At 50.5% G+C, this 19413-nt stretch overlaps 12 protein-coding genes across 12 annotated transcripts; 7 read left to right on the forward strand and 5 right to left on the reverse strand.

Moving 5' to 3' along the window:
• Positions 1-81: 81 nt before the first annotated feature.
• On the forward strand, positions 82-649 carry FAP7 (nucleoside-triphosphatase; the record flags this gene model as incomplete). The annotated part of the gene is made up of 2 exons (XM_076682664.1): positions 82-120; positions 164-649. 2 exons carry the CDS (start codon positions 82-84, stop codon positions 647-649), a joined length of 525 nt encoding a protein of 174 aa, XP_076543026.1.
• A 228-nt stretch (positions 650-877) lies between these two features.
• BNA5 (kynureninase) lies at positions 878-2257 on the reverse strand (the record flags this gene model as incomplete). The annotated part of the gene is made up of 1 exon (XM_076682665.1): positions 878-2257. The coding sequence occupies one exon, from the start codon at positions 2255-2257 to the stop codon at positions 878-880; it is 1380 nt and encodes a 459-aa protein (XP_076543027.1).
• A 549-nt stretch (positions 2258-2806) lies between these two features.
• UGA3 (Uga3p) lies at positions 2807-3634 on the forward strand (the record flags this gene model as incomplete). The annotated part of the gene is made up of 1 exon (XM_076682666.1): positions 2807-3634. One exon carries the CDS (start codon positions 2807-2809, stop codon positions 3632-3634), a length of 828 nt encoding a protein of 275 aa, XP_076543028.1.
• A 442-nt stretch (positions 3635-4076) lies between these two features.
• Positions 4077-4784, forward strand: TRVA0_004S01596 (uncharacterized protein; the record flags this gene model as incomplete). The annotated part of the gene is made up of 1 exon (XM_076682667.1): positions 4077-4784. The coding sequence occupies one exon, from the start codon at positions 4077-4079 to the stop codon at positions 4782-4784; it is 708 nt and encodes a 235-aa protein (XP_076543029.1).
• A 74-nt stretch (positions 4785-4858) lies between these two features.
• TRVA0_004S01618 (uncharacterized protein) lies at positions 4859-5219 on the reverse strand (the record flags this gene model as incomplete). Its single annotated transcript, XM_076682668.1, has 3 exons — positions 4859-4964; positions 5021-5151; positions 5202-5219. The coding sequence occupies 3 exons, from the start codon at positions 5217-5219 to the stop codon at positions 4859-4861; spliced, it is 255 nt and encodes an 84-aa protein (XP_076543030.1).
• Positions 5220-7692: 2473 nt separating this feature from the next.
• TRVA0_004S01640 (STE domain-containing protein) lies at positions 7693-9396 on the forward strand (the record flags this gene model as incomplete). Its single annotated transcript, XM_076682669.1, has 1 exon — positions 7693-9396. The coding sequence occupies one exon, from the start codon at positions 7693-7695 to the stop codon at positions 9394-9396; it is 1704 nt and encodes a 567-aa protein (XP_076543031.1).
• A 633-nt stretch (positions 9397-10029) lies between these two features.
• Positions 10030-11511, reverse strand: OCA5 (Oca5p; the record flags this gene model as incomplete). Its single annotated transcript, XM_076682670.1, has 1 exon — positions 10030-11511. The coding sequence occupies one exon, from the start codon at positions 11509-11511 to the stop codon at positions 10030-10032; it is 1482 nt and encodes a 493-aa protein (XP_076543032.1).
• A 1019-nt stretch (positions 11512-12530) lies between these two features.
• On the forward strand, positions 12531-13460 carry ATG3 (Atg3p; the record flags this gene model as incomplete). The annotated part of the gene is made up of 1 exon (XM_076682671.1): positions 12531-13460. One exon carries the CDS (start codon positions 12531-12533, stop codon positions 13458-13460), a length of 930 nt encoding a protein of 309 aa, XP_076543033.1.
• Positions 13461-13501: 41 nt separating this feature from the next.
• Positions 13502-14515, reverse strand: TRVA0_004S01706 (GYF domain-containing protein; the record flags this gene model as incomplete). The annotated part of the gene is made up of 1 exon (XM_076682672.1): positions 13502-14515. The coding sequence occupies one exon, from the start codon at positions 14513-14515 to the stop codon at positions 13502-13504; it is 1014 nt and encodes a 337-aa protein (XP_076543034.1).
• Positions 14516-14947: 432 nt separating this feature from the next.
• On the forward strand, positions 14948-15424 carry LTO1 (ribosome biosynthesis protein LTO1; the record flags this gene model as incomplete). Its single annotated transcript, XM_076682673.1, has 2 exons — positions 14948-14988; positions 15040-15424. The coding sequence occupies 2 exons, from the start codon at positions 14948-14950 to the stop codon at positions 15422-15424; spliced, it is 426 nt and encodes a 141-aa protein (XP_076543035.1).
• Positions 15425-16916: 1492 nt separating this feature from the next.
• On the forward strand, positions 16917-18827 carry LRO1 (phospholipid:diacylglycerol acyltransferase; the record flags this gene model as incomplete). Its single annotated transcript, XM_076682674.1, has 1 exon — positions 16917-18827. One exon carries the CDS (start codon positions 16917-16919, stop codon positions 18825-18827), a length of 1911 nt encoding a protein of 636 aa, XP_076543036.1.
• Positions 18828-18955: 128 nt separating this feature from the next.
• ATX1 (copper metallochaperone ATX1) lies at positions 18956-19220 on the reverse strand (the record flags this gene model as incomplete). Its single annotated transcript, XM_076682675.1, has 2 exons — positions 18956-19134; positions 19181-19220. The coding sequence occupies 2 exons, from the start codon at positions 19218-19220 to the stop codon at positions 18956-18958; spliced, it is 219 nt and encodes a 72-aa protein (XP_076543037.1).
• Between the last annotated feature and the right edge of the window lie 193 nt (positions 19221-19413).

Genomic DNA, 19413 nt, shown 5'->3' on the forward strand with positions numbered 1-19413 from the left:
TCACCTCGATATTAGAGATTTTGTCTGCCTAGAAGTGCTGGATATTCGGCTGTTAAAGATAGACTAAAATTCGGTATAGCAATGGCTAGAAAGTGTAACATTGTTGTCACTGGTACCCCAGTAAGTTTTATATGTGGTAATGGTAGATCTAACGAAAGGATAGGGTACTGGTAAATCAAGCCATGCCCAGATGCTGGCTGATAGCCTTGAGGGCATGACGCTCATGACGATAAACGAGATCGCCAAGGAACGAGACTGTATTACAGGTTATGATGAGGAGCGTAAGAGTGCCATTGTCGACGAGGAGAAGGTTTTGGATGCCATCGAGGATGAGCTGGAACAGGGAGGGCTTATCATTGACTGGCACGTCTGCGATATCTTCCCTGAGCGGCTGATCGATCTGGTTGTTGTCCTTAGGGCAGATACCAATGTGCTGTATGACCGACTAAAGGCTCGAGGGTACGCTGATAACAAGATTGAGGAGAACATGGATGCAGAGATCATGCAGGTCCTGCTTGAGGATGCGCGGGAGAGCTATGCCGAGGAAATTGTCGTCGAACTGCAGAGCAATACCGTAGAGGACATGGATTCAAATGTAGAGAGAATCGTTGGCTGGAAGGAGCAATGGGATAAGGACAACAAGAACTAACTGCGAACCCCCTCTTAAAGACAGACCCACTTTGCAAGTAAAGTCTTCCAAGTATAGCAACTGTAAAATATTAATGGTACCTTTCACCCACGAGAGTAAGCATTATTCATTATATAATACATCGTATCCACTGCTTGTCAGTACATCACTTTAATGGACGTCTACCGCTTGGCGGTAATCTACTGCTAGACGTCTACTGCTTGGCAGTACCCATCTACCAGCGGACGTTTAATGCTTGGAGGCAAAATCAGCCATGCCGGCCTCCACAAGCTCGGCAACCCTGAGACACTCCTCGTGAGTGTTGTAAAAGTGGTTTGGAGCATACCGAACAACATCTGGCTGCCGCTCATCAGCAATTACACCCCGGTCCTCGGCATACTCAAACACATGCTGCATGACGCCCTTACCCGATGGCAGGTACAACACCGACAACTGGGCACCTCGAGCGCTTGAATCGGCTGGAGTAATAATCGTGAACTTGGGCTCCTTGATGTTGTAATACCCATTGGCCTGTTCAACTGGCAAGTAGTACTTGGACGAGGTAAGCAGCTCATAGAGGTAGTTGGTCATGCTGGCACTTCTCTCTCGAAGCGGCTTCATGTAACCGGCCTTTTCAAAGATCTTGAGGCTCTCCTGGACGCACACAACATTGAGCACGCTCGGGTTCGACATCTTGTACCCGCCAGCACCAACAATTGGATCAAACTCGTTGGCCATCTGGAATCGAGTCACGGGGTTGTTACCCCACCAGCCGGCAAGACGGGGGATATCCTCGTTATCGTGCTTGGAATGGACAAACAAACCACCAATGGCACCTGGGCCCGAGTTGAGGTACTTGTAAGTGCAGAAGACGGCAAAGTCGACGTCCCAGGCATGCAGTTCGAGCGGAACATTACCAACAGCGTGAGCGAGGTCCCACCCCACGACGCAGCCCTTGGCCTTGGCCGCCTTGGTGATGGTTGGAATGTCAAACAGTTGGCCCGTGTAGTACTGGATTCCAGAGAACACTACCACCGCGATCTTATCGCCTTCCTCCTCAATTGCCTTGAGAATGTCCTCAGTTCTTAGGATGTACTCGCCCTCCCGTGGAGACAGGGCAATGAGGCCGTCTTCAATGCTGTGGCCGTGCAGCCGCACCTGGTTCTGCAGGGCATAAGTGTCAGATGGGAACGCCTTGGCCTCGAACAGGACCTTATATCGGCCCTTGGTGGGCCGGTAGAAGGCGGCCATCATGGAATGGAGGTTTCCCGTGAGGGTGTTCATGATTGCGACCTCGGACGGCTTCTGGGCGCCCACTACCGGCGCCAGAAGGGCCGGGATCTCCTCGTCAATGGCGACCCAGCCCTTGTGCCGTGGGTGGTTGAAGTGCGAGATGACGCCCCGGTCTCTCCATGCGTTCAGCTCGTCCTGGACCTCCTTCTCAGCGGCCCTTGGCATCAGGCCCAGCGAGTTCCCGCAGAAGTAGAGGGACTCCCTGGCCCGGTCTTCCTCGGAGGTCGCGCTCTTGGCCGCCAGTGACCCTAGCGTGGGCATGTAGAATTCCTTTCGGAACTCGGCGGGGTACTTCTCGTCAAGCGATTGGGCGTACTCGACAGTCCTAGTACTCATTTTTTATTTTATCTTCACTGCTTCTCGTTTCTCAGGTCTGTTGGAGTCCAGATGCCGTAGATATACAGACTGATCGGTGCACCGTTTGTGAATGATCGTGCATGCGCGGAGGTTTAATGCATCGGTGCACCGGCCGTCGTCCATCATTGATGGGTACTCGCGTGAACGCAGAATGATGCGGAGAGATGCGCTGCTGCGAGAGCTAATGCTACTCTAATGCCTTAGGTCTCGTGGCTCAGGGGGGGAGGGGAGAGAGAATTGCAATAGACCCTCCGGGAGGGGGGGGGGGGGGTGAGACTCCTAATACGTTTAGAATAGTTAATATGTCTACAGTAGTTAAGTTAGTGCCAGTGACTGTGTGCAGTATCAAGATCAAGTACCTGTAGGCTAATACCAGGCATTGGTAAGCTTCATATTCCAGTACTGAATGATGCGGCTCATGCGGCGTACTGTAGATCACGAGCCGCCCCGCCCACCCCAAGTTCGCCAAGTAAACAACCCATTCGAGATTCAGTGGCACTTAGCCATACATATTAATTAATTAATATAATGCGTCGAATTTTTCCCTATAAGCAGGGTGCAGACATGTCCATCACCCTGGCACCCGAGAAGAGCGGCGCAGGCGAAAAGCTGTGGGAGGACGTAGACGCTACCGTCGAATGGCACGAGGCTGCTGAAGATGAGAGACCGAGTGCGCCTAAACCCACCTCTGAGTTGTTTCACGGAGTTAAATTGGCTACGATGGTCGAAATCAGACCAAGCTTTAGTTCCTTTAGGGCCACTACTGGTGCTAGAGAGGAGAATTCGCATTTTCTCGTATCCCTTGGTCGAGATAACCCAATTGATCTCGGTTCAACTGGGCATGGTGATCAATTGTATAAAGAAGATGCTACAAATGCAATGGTCGAAAAATACCTGGACATCGAGTCAGCGCGTACGGTTTCTGGGTGTAATAGCGAAACTTTGCCGCGTAGGGTTTCTCAAGAAACTTGCAAAATTGAAACCTGCGTCGATGCTGGCAAAAAATCGCTTAATAATGCAGCCAGGAAGAGTATTAGTTACGACGGCCGATCGAGCAGTGGTGGTGAGTCTAAGACTAGCCACAGTTCCCCGAAAATGCGCAGAAAACTACGGCTTCCGCGATCTAAAAATGGGTGCTGGACGTGTAGATGTAGGAGAAAGAAGTGTGATGAGACCTTGCCCAAGTGCAGGACCTGCAAAGACCTGGGCATTGATTGTTCGGGCTACGGGACCAACCGGCCAGTATTCATGACTGATCGTGAGGCTGGGATACGCTATCGGAGCCATATATCCAAGGTCATTCACAGCCATAAGCGGGCCCAGAAAACTAAGAAGGCTAAAAATACCACTTGCTAGGCAATGCTTTTGGATAGCTAACCAATTTGCAACATACGATTATAGGTAATACCCCAGGTAATCTAATATGATACTATACTGTTCGTCTTGGTAATACACGATACTGGACCAATACGAAGAGCTACGCAAATTGCTTCGAAAGCAAATTTGCCCGGGGTATACATAATTCGAAATATTTGGACAAACTATCCCTGTATTTCTGCATCTTTCTCTATCTCTCTATTAGTCAATTCTCCAAACCGGGGAGAACCACGATTGCGAAACTAGTTTGTGGTTGGTTGGGGAGACGGTCGGAGTGAAAAATCACAATCACCGAACATACAGAGAGGCAGACATGAAAGTTCCAGCCGGGGTACGAAGGGTATTTGAAACGTTTCCGCTGAAATCTTTAGACCCTGATTTCAGCCCGCACAGTTCGGGCAAGATCATATATGTCTACAGCATGGACGACAGCGAAGTGTGCACTGACCCGCGCGGCTTACTCGTGCAGTCCGTCGTCAAGCATAGCAGCAGTGAGTCCGAGGTCAAGATCGCTATAGGCAGCAGACGAATCAGCAGCAGTGGCGAGCTCCCCCTTATGTTGGTCGAGCTGGAGCGCAGCAACCAAACCGCCGTCGTATGCAGCACGACCGACGCAATTGTCAGACGCATCAGCCATGAGAGCCGAACAGGGAAGTCAGTCGAACGAGGCGAGGACAAAGTGTACATATCAATGGTAGAATCTACACTGGATGACGCGTGGGTGCTGGCTATGCTTGACAATGAGCCGGTCCGCCGTATGGTGTATGGCGTAGACAAGTCTGCTCCTCTGATCCAACGAGCATTGTCCAGCGAGCTGTTATATACCCTAGTCAAGCGGCTGGTATCGCGATACCCGGGTTACGCCAAGGCGTATGAGTCATGGTGGCCGAGACGAAACCAGGCGATCGAGAGCATCATCCACGACCGGGCCAAGGAGTGCCTTGATCTGTTCGAGCGACGCTTAGAAGGGTATGACATTTTGTCCGAGGATTATTACCTAGACATGACTTTGTTTGCCTATGTCCATTGCATTCTACGATTCGCGGCTGACTCGTGGCTGGCCAAGCTTGTCGGGCCTAATGTCAAGGCGCACTGTCAGAGGGTGTACAGTCAATTGTACACCGCCTAGTAATTGCCAATAACACACTGTACATATAATGTTTATATTTATGCGAATAAATAACTGTCTATGTTTTTGCCTTTCTATAGTCGGATTCGATTCTGTCGCCTGTGCAAGGCGACCTGGCAGCCACAGAATAGGAAGAACAAGAGATAGACGAATACCGCTCCAAAGATCGTGTTCGCAACGCTAGATAGCCAGTTAGGGTATCGATCAATACACACAAATAGGAACTAAAAACTTACGCAGCGCCATCTTCTGGGTCGTTAATTGAGCCCATCAGCACCTCGTGCCCGCTCTTGAAGAGCATGCCCAGGACCGAGAGAATAAGAACGCCAAACACTGACAGCACCGTGCAAAACCATGCACTTAGATTCTACCATTATAATTAGCTATCTTTACTACTCTGGCTGTATTGTCACATACACCAACAACCGGCTTCATTTTTCGTTTTATCAAACAACCTCGTTGTGTGCCTTTCTTGGTACAGGTACGGTCGTCAATCGGCTTGCCTTTACTTATAACGACGGGTGGCTTGGGACGGAACTCCTTATTTTTTGATTGTCTCACGTGACCGGCCGCACGTGACAAGTAAAGCCGCACGGGGAACTTTTCATTTCAATCAGGGCACGATATTTTTTAAGATTCGGGGTATTGTCCTCTCCCCTGTCTGTGCCTGAGTTGGAATGAGATGGCAGGGGATGGAGTGGCCTGCGAGTTACCTTGTTTCCACTAGGAGTGGTGGAGGTGCGTGTCTCTACCTCTGCCGTTATTTGAAAGGGACTTTTTTGGAAGGACAGATCATGGGCCAATCAGACTGCTTGTTATTGATAGCCGAAAGGTATCATTGGAGTAGTCGTAGTGTCGCAATGGTAAAAAACCTCCGAACCTAAATCCATGGAGGTTTCACCGAGTGAATAACTGGCGAACGGCTCAAAGCACGGAGCAGAAAAAGAAAAACAATCTATTAATAATGCAGATAAGTACGTAAAGTGACTACCAGTAGTAGAAATGTTGTGAAATGCATCTACAGTGTACTGCAGAAAAGATGGGAGCGAACAAAAATAGCACGGAATGGCATTCTCTTGTAGGGCCAATAATGTACAAGCAATGCCATGCAGGTTCAGGCTAAAATTGCCCCATTGGGACCTACCCCTGACGATCACCGGTCCTCAAATCTCACATACGCCAGAAGGCTAAACGGCGGATATCTTTTGAGTGGTTTTTGAACCAAATAAACAACAACATTAACGTACAGTGGCAAATCGCCGATTTGACAACTATTAACTGTTCCCTGCGCGGATATAGCGAGAAGGAGACGGAGATAGTATTGCCTTTGCCAGCGCCGTCGCCATAGCTCGATGATGGTACTGCAACAAATAGAACAACGGTTGAAATGGTCGGAGAACAGTTGACAGTCAATCGTTGGCACCTTGTTAGAGATAGAGGATCTGCGTGATCTCCCGTGGGGATGCGGAAAGCTGCTGATGCAGGGCCAGTGGGAAGGGTTCTGCACTTTACATTTTACCTTGTATTAAGGTCTAATGTACCATGGGCACATGCCCTAACTCAATGAATTATGAGGGCTCCAGCGTCGCATTGACTCCCAAGTGAGTGCTTCTACCACCGACGGTAGTAGAACACGGCGAGAGTATGAACATATGGAAGGACGAAAATGCCGTATATGATTCTTGAATTAGCTTTCATGTGTAAGCTACTACGGTCAGGTACCATATTTTGGACAAAGATCGTGCATTTGTTTCAAAGTCTATTCTTTTCTGCGCCTTGTAAGGTTTAGCGGGAAGGTGAAAAAAAAAACGAACGACAGAGATGAGAAGAAAAGAAAGAGGAAGAGAGGAAAAAAGGAAATGAACTCTAACGTTAATTGGACCGAGGAAGAGGATCGAGATGCAAATATATAAATGGCCCTGGAAAAGTTCCACTAAAAATTTATACTCGAACCCGCATACTCACCCCTGTGCAGTAGTACAAGTAGCGCCTCGACTCTCATCCCCAAAGTCAGCGCATAAGCTAGAGCCAGGACTCCATTCATTCGTTTGAGGATCTGGTGACTTTTCCCGCCGCTAGGTACCTCTTGCCTCTTCGTTACTGTATATTTTAGCCTCTGACAGCCCTTGGAAAAGCTAACCTTCTTTGCTTTGCCCCCATCCCAACGGCCGGTGAGCTTACTTTGAAATACCACCCATCTACGCAAAGCCACTACCACACCAGCTTCTGTCGAAATAGGCTCAATCGGCGGAAAATACGACCTTCTACAGAACGGTCTCGACTATCTTTTTTTAACGCTGCTGGTGGGCTGTACTATCTTGTATTACCAATCTACGCTGCCACATATATTTTCCGCGCTGTCATATATATCGAGCTCAACCCGCGTGTCTGCTTTGACATTTCGATCACCTCCATACCCTGGTCCCCTGCCAACTACAGTAGTGCCCAATCACATCAACCATTTGCCGAGCGGCTGTGCAAGCGTATCCCGGCACTCGTCATCGTTGATTATTTCCGACGGACCCATATTAACGCGTGCGTTTTTTCCACTGCACGCTCACCCCCTCCCCCTGGTCTCACTGCAGCGCATATCCCACAACCCCTGGCGTTGGTGAATTCCTCCCAAATACAAAAGTTGACATCGTTTTTCCCACTTTTCACCGCGACACCCGACCATTCACTTCACTCGTTTGACTCCGTTCCGACCAACTAATTTCAACTCGGCATTTCTCACAGGGGGAAGTCTCGTTGTTATTTATATTCACTCGTTTTTATCACTGGGATTTGGAACTGTTGATCGGTTGCCTAAATCTCGATTTTTAATTTATTTTCGGCCTTTCTTTCTTGCTGGTTGAGAAGGAATTTTTTTATTTTTTTGTTATTTTTTGTTATTTTTTTCTAGTCGAATATGTCTGATCTTACAACGTTCAAGGATGAGTCGTTGGCGAACCAGTATGCGAAGACCCTGAAGGAGCTGATCGAACTCAAAATATTTCTAGCGTCTGCTCCGGCGAACTGGGACCGCAGCCAGAATAAGAAGCCGTTCAAGCTGCCCAGCGACGAGATTGTGCACTGTGTATATTGGAATAACGTGTTTTATATTACGGGGACCGACATTGTGCGGTGCCTGACCTACCGGTTTCAGGCATTTGGCCGCAATGTCGTCAACAAGAAGAAGTTTGAGGAAGGCATCTTCTCGGACCTGCGGAATCTCAAGTGCGACACAGACGCCATTCTAGAAGAGCCAAAGTCCCCGTTTCTCGACTTCCTCTACCGCAACAACTGCGTGCGGACGCAGAAGAAGCAGAAGGTGTTCCATTGGTATTCCGTCGGACACGACCGGCTGTTCCTGGACGCCCTGGAGCGCGACCTCAAAAAGGAGTCTCTCGGGCGCATGGCCTCTACTCAGGCCGTCAATGAGCCCGCGCTCTCCTTCCGGTACGATTCGCAGCAGAGCTTGCACGACCAGCTGGCGGAGATCATTGAGGGCATCCCAAAGCCGCTCGCTATGATCGCCGATGCGTCTACTTCAGCTATTGTCAGTGTTCAGGACGCCAACATCATCAGTTCCATGAACGGTGGCGGCCCAATACCACCTCAGGGCGGAGCGATGATGTATCATCACCATCACCATCCACATGCTCACCCTGGTCATCACCACCATCATTTGGCGAGCTCCCCCGGACCAGCGTATGTTCCACCTTCGTCTGTGCCCCAACAGCTTCCAATATACCTTCAGAGCCAGCCTCTGCCCATCAATGTACCCATGCAGCCGCAGTATGTGACGGTTCAGCAACAACAGCAACCACAGCAGATCCAGTACGCGCCTCTTCCGTCTCTTCCGCAACACTCTGCCCAGAAAATTATACCAGTTAAGCAGGAACAGCCGCCACTACAACAGCAGCAGGGCCTGGAGTCCGACTTCCCGCTGGACTACATGCCTCCTGCGACTGGTCCGCTCAACATGGGCATGGACTACGGTCTGGCCGTGCCGGTCACGGTGCCCGAATATGAATATGTCATTGAACAGCCTGATACGACGACTTCCGCCCAGCCAGCCGAAATGTTCACAGAGGCTTACTGGTACGACAACCTTGAACCAACAACTAGTAACCTCGATGCCACCATCGCCACTACCACCAACGTTACGTCCACCGCAACTGCTGCTACTACTGCATACGAGCAACCTGTTGTGACTACTGCTGCTCCTGTTGTCATTAGTAACAAGACTGTTCGAAATGGCAGCAATAGCAGTAACAGCAGTAGTAGCAGCGCGAAACCAATCAAGCCAAACACCCAGCGGTCACGCATCAACAAGCAAGCATTCTCGACTCCGACGGGTGCGTCCATGTCGCAACGGATTGAGAAATTTGAAAAGACTTTCATGCCTACTCCCAGCGAGAGCGGCAGCGAGATGGGCGGCACGATCCACACCAGTCTGCATTCTGAAGACCACAAGTCGCATATCTTAAGGCAGTTTGTTCAGAACAACAATGCATCCGCCGCTTCTACTCCTGTTACGGCTTCAGGCGCGCCCGTCGTCTCCGACATGACCTATCTGTTTAACGATGCCAATACTTCGGTCTCTCTAGACGAGGACTGGGGGTATTAGATTGAATGCACGTTCTTGTACAAAATAGTGTATATAATTTATCTCTTATACATTACTTCTTTTAAGTAGTAGACAGCAGCTCATCGGATGATTTAGTAGAAGGCCTGCAGTAACTCATTATTGGAGGAATTTAGCAAAAGATCTACACTCCTCATTGGAGGATTCAATAGAAGGTCTACAGCAGAACATCGGAGGATTCAGTAGGCAAGCTCTTGCAGCAATGCATCAGGATGGGATCCAGCAGACATTATTGTCAAAATTAAAGGTGCAAACAACTTCACCCTATATCAGGTCTAGGATACGAATAGTATGGCATGCATTGAATTTACGTACCCCTATAGAGAGGAGAGCTAAAAGTATGAATTGTATACAAACCCATCCTCCGTATTGTTCCGAACAGTGATTTTAGATGGGAATTGATGTTGTATATGAAAACGAAAAGGGCGAGTTGCGGAGTTGTGGAACATCGAGGGTCGTGTATCATTGGAACTACCAGTACCTGGCAATATTTCAAGAGCAATAAACAATATCCATTACCGGCATCAATATAGTTGAAGTACCGGGTAGTAATAATTAATAGTTCAAGTGGTGCAGTTCAAATCCATTAGAGTTCATAATACCCATTTATAAAAATTATTCTTCATCATAATCATCTCGTTCGACCCATCTCCAGGCTCTATACATTTCACCGGCCTCCTGAATAACACTCTCAATGTCCTTTGACTTGGAGAAATGACACAGGTACTCGCGGATCTCGCTCTGATCGAGCTCCATGAGCACGTTTTTCTTGGATTTGAGAAGCGCCAGGCATGCAAACAGGTGTTGGAGATGCAGGTCCAGAATGGCTGTGGACTCGAGCTCAACAACGTTCCAAAACGGATCAACGCCGATTTGATCAGAAGGCTGCTCAATCGACGTCTTCTCCGGACGCCATCCGAGGTACATGTCCCACAGACGGCCGCGGTCAATGCTAGAAAAAGTCTTGGCTCCAAACCACTTGATCCACCACAAAAGCCATTCGTCGCCGCCGGCATAGCTCGACAGCACATCCTCTTCGTCAAAGTGCTTGGCCAACTCTGGCAGCTGCTTACGTAGAATAGACAAGAAGAGGGAGATCCGCTCCGTCAGTGGAGAATCGCACGGGCCATACGGTCCATCACAGGCTGGGGCCGGAGCATGCAACACAATCATCATAAACTGCTCAAATATCTCGTCAAACAACGTGCCGGCAGTATTTGTAGTTGTGACCGTCACCGGGGTCATAATCGGAGACGAGTCAGTAGACGACACCGAAGGGTAAATCCAGTCAGAGAGCGCCACAGCAACCTGTAGCATAGCCGATTCGTACGGCACCACGCTGTGCCATTTCTGGCAAAACGCTTTAATGGCAAACTCGATCTTCTCAAACTTTTCCGACTCGAGATTCTGACAAAAGTACTCGTTAATAGCCGCCTGCATTTTCGAAGCGTCTGCAATGCTGCCACTGCTGGCTGTTGATTTAGGAGATGCAGAGAGCGGAGTTGACTGGGTAGACTGCTGATGTGAAATGAGGAAGCTTGACGATGGCCCCGATGTCGACTGTGTATGTGGTTGGCTCGACTGATTGGACTGTTGGCCTTGTTGGTTCTGCTGATTCTGATGCAGTTGTTGGTTCTGTTGTTCCTGCTTTTTGCGCAGCTTCTTGCGATACCGCGCAATGTCGTTTTCAATTCTACGATAGGGAATGGTTCCCGTGTTTCGGTCGTCCTCGCTACTCGACGGAAACTCGGGCGCAATGCATGGGTTAACGACAAACGGGTGTGCTCTTAACAGCAAGGGCCAGGCGTACTGCCGCTGGGCAGGTGGAAGACCGCGATTCCGCGCAATATGGGCGAGCCCTTCAATGTTCTCCGTGTCAATATACGTCTGGCAAAGCGACACTAACTGCGGAGAGTCCGAGACCGTTGGCTTCGTATAATGCTTGAAGCGGTTCCCATTGTTGTGGCCCGAAGAGTCGTTTGAAGACACTGAACCGTTTGGTGGAGACAAGTGCTGCGTCGATCCGGACAGGGACGACGACGCTGAAAGGGTAGCCGACAGCTGGGTCAGCGAGGGCTTCTGCCGAGGAGAGGCCATCTTGAGAGGACTCGGCTCCGCCGTACAAGGCTCGTTAACCGGTTGAGCCATGCAACAAAATTTCCTGATCCGTGTATAATAAAGGTCGTATAATCAGCCAAAGAGCACTGAATGCGAGGTTCAAATGTTAAAGAAACGACAACAAAGAAGCAATCTATCCGAGCCTCTCGTAGCTCTCCGTCTATCTGGGGGCGTCGTGGTGGTAGAATGTAGGCACCTAGCTTGGTATAGGCTAAATATTATTCATCTTTAAACCACTCTTTCTTCTCTACTAAAAACCTGAAATTCGTAAGCTTTGTAGACCCCCTTCTCCCGAGCAATATCCCGGCGTTTGAAGCTAGTGGATCAGTGGTGGAGAGGAAATGAAGTGTTTGCCTGGAGGCGGTCACAGCTCTTTAGGCTTTTTGCCTCTGTCAACTTATTTTTCCGCTAAATCACGGCGCGCCGGTGGGCGCCTCCACTGCCCGGATCTCTGGAGCCCGCGGTGCTCTACTACCCAGTCTCAACGCAGGTGTTGTATGCGAGGATAATAGGCCCGATTTACGGAGATTCAATTGATCTTGGAAGAGATTGGTAAAACCCCCTTGGGAGCTAAGCTTTTCCGAGCTCATGTTGGCCCTATCGCAAGGGTGTTCTAGGTAGGCTCAGTTTTGTGGTAACCATTAGCAACTTTTATAGAAACCTTCCAATTATATAACTGTTGTAGTACAGTAGTACCAGGCCCATTGCCAACAATATACCAATTGACAAAGAGGACGGAAAATCGCGTCGGAGATTAGGGTCCTGCAGGTCCTCATATGACCCTCATGAGCCTCATGAGCCTCACCAGCCGCACAAAATTTGCCATTCCCAAATGTACCCTAACAACAAACCTTAACAGCACATATCGAGGAACGCCACTTGATAACAATTACCCGGCTGTTGCGCCCCTTGGGGAAGGTGCCATATGATCAACCGATAACGACTACCATAGTTCTATATAACCCAGCTGCGTTCCATTCATTAATCCGCTAGCAACCATGTTCAATGCGACGCTTTCACACATACGGGAGTTGCGCGAGTACCTGACCCCCGTATCACATGTGTCATCCTTCAAGAAAACGGGCCAGATTACGCCAGAGGAGTTCGTGGTGGCGGGGGACTACCTCGTCTACAAGTTCCCTACGTGGTCGTGGGCCTCTGCATCGCCATCGAAGCGCAAAGACTACCTTCCAGCAGACAAGCAGTACCTAGTAACCAAGCATGTCCCCTCACACTTGAGGTCAGCCGCATTTGAAGGCGGCGCCGGCGAGAACGACGAGGTGGAGGAAGGCGAAGACGGATGGGTCACCGCAGTCAAGCATCGTGGCAGCACCAAGCAGCCAGCCGCACCTGGGACCACCGCCTCTGAAGACGAGGAGGAAGAGATTGAGGAGATTGTCGACATTGACGAACAGCTGGAAGACAACGAACAGGGCGACGTGTACCAGGACAAGAGCACCACGGGACCGTCGCGGACGTATAATCTGTACATTGCATACTCGACGGCATACCGCGTGCCCAAGCTGTATCTCAGCGGGTTCAACGCCAACGGCGGGCCGCTGTCGCCAGACGAGATGTTTGAAGACATTATAAGCGACTACAAGGACAAGACGGTGACGATTGAGCGGGCGCCGTTCGAGGACGACCTCACACTGATATCAATCCACCCGTGCCGGCACGCCAGCGTCATGAAGGTGCTGTTGGACCGTGCCGAGCAGCGCCTGCGTAACCAAATGGACGAGGAGGATGTGGAAAAAGGCATTGCACAGATGGGGCTCGCCGACCAGGACGAGTGGGAGGAGGTCGAGGTCAAACAGGGAGACGACGAAGGGGTTATTCGCGTCGACCAGTACCTGGTTATCTTCCTCAAATTTGTCGCCAGCGTGACCCCAGGTATAGAGCATGACTATACCATGGCCGCTTTATAGGCGTATAAATGGCGCTAATTTAGAGAATTGCCGTATAGTTTTTAGTCGAAGGAGAGGTCCAGCGGGTTGGCAAAGTCTGCGTCAGGCGAGTCGGCGGGCTTGCAAAGGGCTTCTCCGGAGTCAAAGTACCCTTCGTCAAGCCAGGCGGCCATTGTGGCCTCTTCGAAGGGGCCGTGCTCTTGCGCATCGTTGCTCCATTTCAGAATATATTGTTTTCCACTTCGCTTGCGCTTTTTGGCGCCTGTATCGTGGGTAGTGAGCCCCCCAAGTGCCTCGATGTCACTCTTGGCCTGGTCGTAGATGGTCGTGATGTCGTGGTCGATTAGCAGAGAGGTACACAGTTCGGTGATAAAATCAACCATCTGAGTGGATTTGGCATTGGCCTTTAGTGCTTGAATTGGCGTTTGGTCCGGCGAAGTCAGGACGCTCGCTAGTCGCAGAGACAGCGACTTCACCGACTCCACTGGCCTCTTTTTGTTGGAATTTTGGGCATTTTGGCTCCGGTTTGCTTCTCTGGCTTTGCGAATGTCCTTCTTCGAGACTCCTTGCAGCCAGGCGTCCTGGTAGTCCTTCTCATCAGCCGCGTGACGGATGAAGTTGCCTTCGGCATCAAATACGCCCTCGTCCATATCCGACTTCAAATTGAACGAATCCATCTTTGGCTGATCTTCTTCTTCTTCTTCTTCTTCTTCTGGGTCTTCCTCTGCCTCCTTATCGCTGAACATATCATCATCGTCGTCCTCCTCCTCTTCGTCATGATCCAGGCTCGGCAATTCGCCCTCGTCGCCCTTTTTAAGCTCTCGCTCAAACTTGGTCATGTCGAGCGTCTCAACCGCTCCTTTTGAGCTCGTTTCCCTCTCCTCTTCGTCGGATTCAAACATATCATCATCCTGATCTACCTTCTCCTCCTCCGAGTCGGACAGATCAACCCGGACACCCTTTTTCTTCCGCCGCAACGAGGAAAACACATCATCCTCCAGCAGCACCTCCTCCTCAGTCCTCTTTTCTTCGGCATTCTGAACCACCGTTAGTGGATTCGCAGGATCGAACTGCATTTTTTCTGACGAGTCGCTTGCGTTGGTGATACGTGAAGTTGGGATGTCCTGATATCTCTCCAACCACACACCACCCCCCGAGACTCGGATTTAACGCTACACAGCCGAAAATGACTCGATCAGGGCGGCTTACCCATGGGAGTCAGTCTGTCTCTGATTGAGCAATTGATATTTGGTAGCTTCTCCTTCCTGGGGGCGCCAGCCGTCCAAACCCCCCGTGGTTCCGTTCCGCAGAGGAGAGCTGGACGACCACTGCAAATCTCATCGCCTCGCAGCATAAGTAATCCAGATGAGCCGCACGCGCACGCGTGACGTATATTTCGGTCATTTTAGCTAGGTCCACTAATTCGTCCGATTTAAGTATTATATATAATATTAATAATTAATCAAAGATTTGATCGCCGAGATATCGTGAAAGATATTATACAAAAAATGGCGGACGTGTTTGACGAGCTGCTGAGTTTAGAAGAAAAGTAGGTAGAAGATCTACCTAGTCTATACTAGTGATTTTACTAATATGGCAGATACTATCAGGACGGATACAATGAGGGCCTAGAAGACGGGAATCGCACTGGGTACCATGAAGGCATACAGTTTGGCATCCAAACCGGATACCAGAGGTTTCTATTGATTGGACTACTACAGGGGAGGTTGGTCGAGTGGAGGAAGAAAAAAGACGACCGGCTGGATAAACATTTGAATCAGCTGGAAGCAATGATAGCCGACATCCCCATGACGAACAGTGATGAAAACGTTGAGGTCTATGAAAAAATGGCTAAGAAGGCACGCGCCAAGGTCAAGGTGATCTCTGCGTTGCTCTCTAAGCAGGGCGATTACGAGGTGGACTACTCCATCGCCAAGGAGAAGCTGGAGCTCAAGTCAACCGAGGAGACGATTGAAGATATTTAACCACCATTATGCTACCACTGCACCACAAATGAGTATGCCACTTGTGTTTTTGTACTCTTGCCATGCCCCATTTGTACAATAACATGAGTTACAGTAGTTATTACCATGTATAGGGGCTGGCCAGAGTAGTGGGATGGTCACAAATGCAATGCACGTGTTGAAGTCCGATCGATCTTCAACGCATCTCATTCAATCGCTGGTAGCTAATCACGAAATGACCATGCCCCATGTCACTTATACTGGACAGCTAGTGTGCTTTTTGTCAATAAATGAAATGTAGTGTACCAGGTAGAGGTATACTGCACTACGCAATTTACAATGCTTTACGCATCTGAACCGCTTAACCTCTTAAGGGTTCTTGGAGAGCTGGTAACTATTCAACTACCGTAGCAAGTAGGTAGGTATAATATTGATAAATCGTAACACAACAGTAATAAATAAAAACATCGAATAAATAAAGTACCCTGGAAGGATTAATAGACTAACGAACAGCCCATGACAACATCTCTAGCCGCTCCATCTCGCTCGCTTTGCTGTGGGCTGATGGCGGCAGGCCGTTTGGGCTCGACGGGCAAAGGTGCGCCGTCTTTTCGGCCGGGTCGATGCACAAAGTGGTCCCAGTAGCTCGCTATCGAAGGGAACATTTCTTCAAATCGGACAACGATGAAGATAAATAAAATGGACTTGGTAAAAGGGCCCTTTTAGCTCCTTAAATAGCTCTCGCTTTCTTGCAGGCAAAAGAGGGCTAGAAATCTCGATGCGCCTCTATTGCCGCTTTTGGAAAAGTCTGGGGTAAGATCGATATGACCTGGGGCTTAAACCGCCGGCATATACCCCCAACGAATAAAAAAATATAAAAGGAGAACGCAAGAACTACGCTCCTCAAAACGTAACTAACAATCGCTGTTAAAATGAAGGAGAAAAACAAGGCAGGTAAGCTTATTTTATAGAACTGGCGCAACTGTCTCCGATGAGAACACCCATCACCCCTTGAGGGCCGCCTGTCTACAACAGCTGCCTCAAACGGCAACGCTCACGTGATGGAACTACTGGCGACAAGTCTACAAAGCCGCACAAGCGGCGGAAAGCGGCCCTCTTGGCTGAACATGAGCGAACATTTTCATTTTTACTCATGTAGACGTCCAGACTTCGGGTACCTTCGTCCTATCTTGTTTCTTCCTCTATTCCTCTTTCTTGTACCCGTTCCGCGGAGGAGAGCTTGGCAGGCCAACAAACTTTAAATAGTACTACCAGGTAATGAGGCGCCCCTGCATTACTACCACGGTAGTGTACTACGCAGTTTCAGGTAGTCTACATACTACAGTTGTAGATAGATCGGTCCCAATGCAGGCGTATCAAAGGCGTGAGCTGATAGCGCAAATTAACCAGGCAATTTTTTCACCATTACGGTCGGAAATTACAGTAGTTGGACTTTTACAACAATCGTAGTATAACCTGGTTGGTCGTAGAATAGACGTGTAGCTGATAGAGGATGTCTGAGCTCCGACAGCGTCGCCGGCTCTCGGAGTCGAGCGGCCTAGAGTCGAGCGGGTTGGAGAGCGATGATGGAAAAAAGAGCCATCGCAACCATCACGCAAAGCACCACAAACACAAGAAGCAATGGAAACTGACCCAGTCCAAGCGGTTCATCTTCTTCATTGGCATCTTCCTGGGGCTCGGCATTGCGTGGTACACCGCGCAGTCGCAGGACCTTGTATCGCTCGACATGCTCAACGAGATCTCGCTCGACTCGATCCTGGACGAGTTCAGGGACATGCTTCCCGCAGGCATCATCCGTGAGGCGCGTAATGTGGAGAAGCAGCACGCCATCCCAGCCGACTCGTTCGCCGTGGGGAACCACCTCCGCGACGAGCAGGGCCTCGGCGTCAAGCACCCCGTCGTGCTCGTGCCGGGCGTCATCTCGACGGGGCTCGAATCGTGGGGCATTACGGGCACCTCCGAGTGCCCATCACAGCACTACTTTCGGAAGCGGCTCTGGGGATCGTGGTACATGCTGCGGGCCATGCTGCTCGACAAGCAGTGCTGGCTGCGGCACATCATGCTCGACCCGGAGACGGGGCTCGACCCGCCGGGGTTCAAGCTGCGGGCGGCCCAGGGCATGGAGGCAGCGGACTTCTTTGTGCCCGGGTACTGGATATGGAACAAAATCCTCGAGAACCTGGCGGCGCTCGGGTACGACGTCAACACGATGGCCGTTGCGGCGTACGACTGGCGGCTCGCCTACGGCGACCTCGAGCGGCGCGACCGGTACTTCAGCAAGATCAAGCGCACCATTGAGAATAACTTGTCCCAGACCGGCGAGAAGACGGTGCTCATGGGCCACTCAATGGGCTCGCAGGTCGTCTTCTACTTCCTCAAGTGGGTCGAGGACATGGCGCCGACCAGCGGCCAGGGCGGGCCTGACTGGGTCAACCGCCACATTGAAGCGTTTGTAGATATCTCGGGCTCGACGCTGGGCACTCCCAAGGCCATTGTGGCGCTGTTGAGTGGTGAGATGAAGGACACCGTGCAGCTGAACGCGCTGGCCGTGTACGGGCTCGAAAAGTTCTTTAGCCGCCGAGAAAGGGCCGACATGCTACGTTCTTTTGGCGGGATCGCGTCCATGCTGCCCAAAGGTGGCGACGCCATTTGGGGCACTCTTGACCGGGCGCCAGACGACACGCAGCTGCTGTTGGCTTCTACGGTGGAGAGCGCCAACGCGACGACGGCGAACGCGTCGTTTGGGAACTTCATTCGGTTCAGGAACACGGTTTCCGAGCTTTCCTCGCGCAATATGACCATCTCCGAGTCAATTGACTTTCTGTTCGACCAGGCGCCCGAGTGGTTCGCCAAGAGAGCCCGCGAGCAGTACTCGAACGGGCTGGCTCGTACTCGCAAGCAGGTCAAGGAGAATAACCGCGACCCGAGCAAGTGGGTCAACCCGCTCGAGGTTGCGCTACCCAATGCGCCGGACATGAAGATCTACTGCTTCTACGGCGTCGGCAAGCCCACCGAGCGTGGCTACTACTACCAGGAGGAAATCGACAAGAACCTGACCAACCTCAACATTACAATTGCTCAGAGCGACCCGGGGGCTGTTGTGCTTGGCGAGGGCGACGGCACCATCTCGCTTCTTACCCACACGATGTGCTACCGATGGAAGGAGAAGGACTCCAAGTTCAACCCGGGAAACTCGAAGGTCACGGTGGTTGAGATGCTGCACCAGCCGGACCGGTTGGATATTAGAGGAGGCGCGAAAACGGCAGAGCATGTCGACATCCTGGGGCGAACGGAATTGAACGAACTGGTGCTCCGTGTGGCGGCAGGAAAAGGTGACGAGATTGAGGAGAAGCTGTTCAGCAGCATCAACGACTGGGTGTGGGACATAGACCTTGGAGAGTAGCTCCTCTTTCTTCCTAGCTCCCCTTGCTATCTTGCTAATCTTGTGCATGACTGCGATGACTCGGTAAAATGACGTACGGTATTATTAATATGATACCTATTTATTTAATAGCATTAGTTAGTAGCGAATTACGCAATGATCTTGCTCTCGTGGACGGCCTTGCCAGTCTTTTTAATAGCTTCGAGCACAGCATCCAATTGGAGGGAGTCGTCCGTCTTGACGTTGACGAGCTGCTTCTCAAGGCTGATGTCGATGTCCTGGACACCGGGCAGTTTGGTAAGGACCCGGTTGACAGCGTTGGAGCAGCCTGCCAGGGTTAGCGCTTTCTCGGACCAAACACCTTCACAACTTACCGGAGCAGCTCATTGCCACATTAAACATGTATTCGTGCATTTTCGTCTTCGTCGGATAGGTCGTCGGACAGGTGGGTACCTGAAGGGTTTATATATAGGCCCGTAATTAAGCGAGCTGATTGAGCAAATAAAGCCTTACTAAGCTGCGGCTTTATCGCGATGCGCCGGCCTCCCATAAAGCGGCGCACGTTAGCCCCATTAATTAATTAAGCGGCTGTCATTGATCCAAAATA

The sequence above is a fragment of the Trichomonascus vanleenenianus genome (genome assembly GCF_965637985.1).
Source record: "Trichomonascus vanleenenianus strain CLIB 3782 genome assembly, contig: TRVA0_004S, whole genome shotgun sequence".
In the NCBI taxonomy this organism is placed as follows: Eukaryota; Fungi; Ascomycota; class Dipodascomycetes; order Dipodascales; family Trichomonascaceae; genus Blastobotrys; species Blastobotrys vanleenenianus.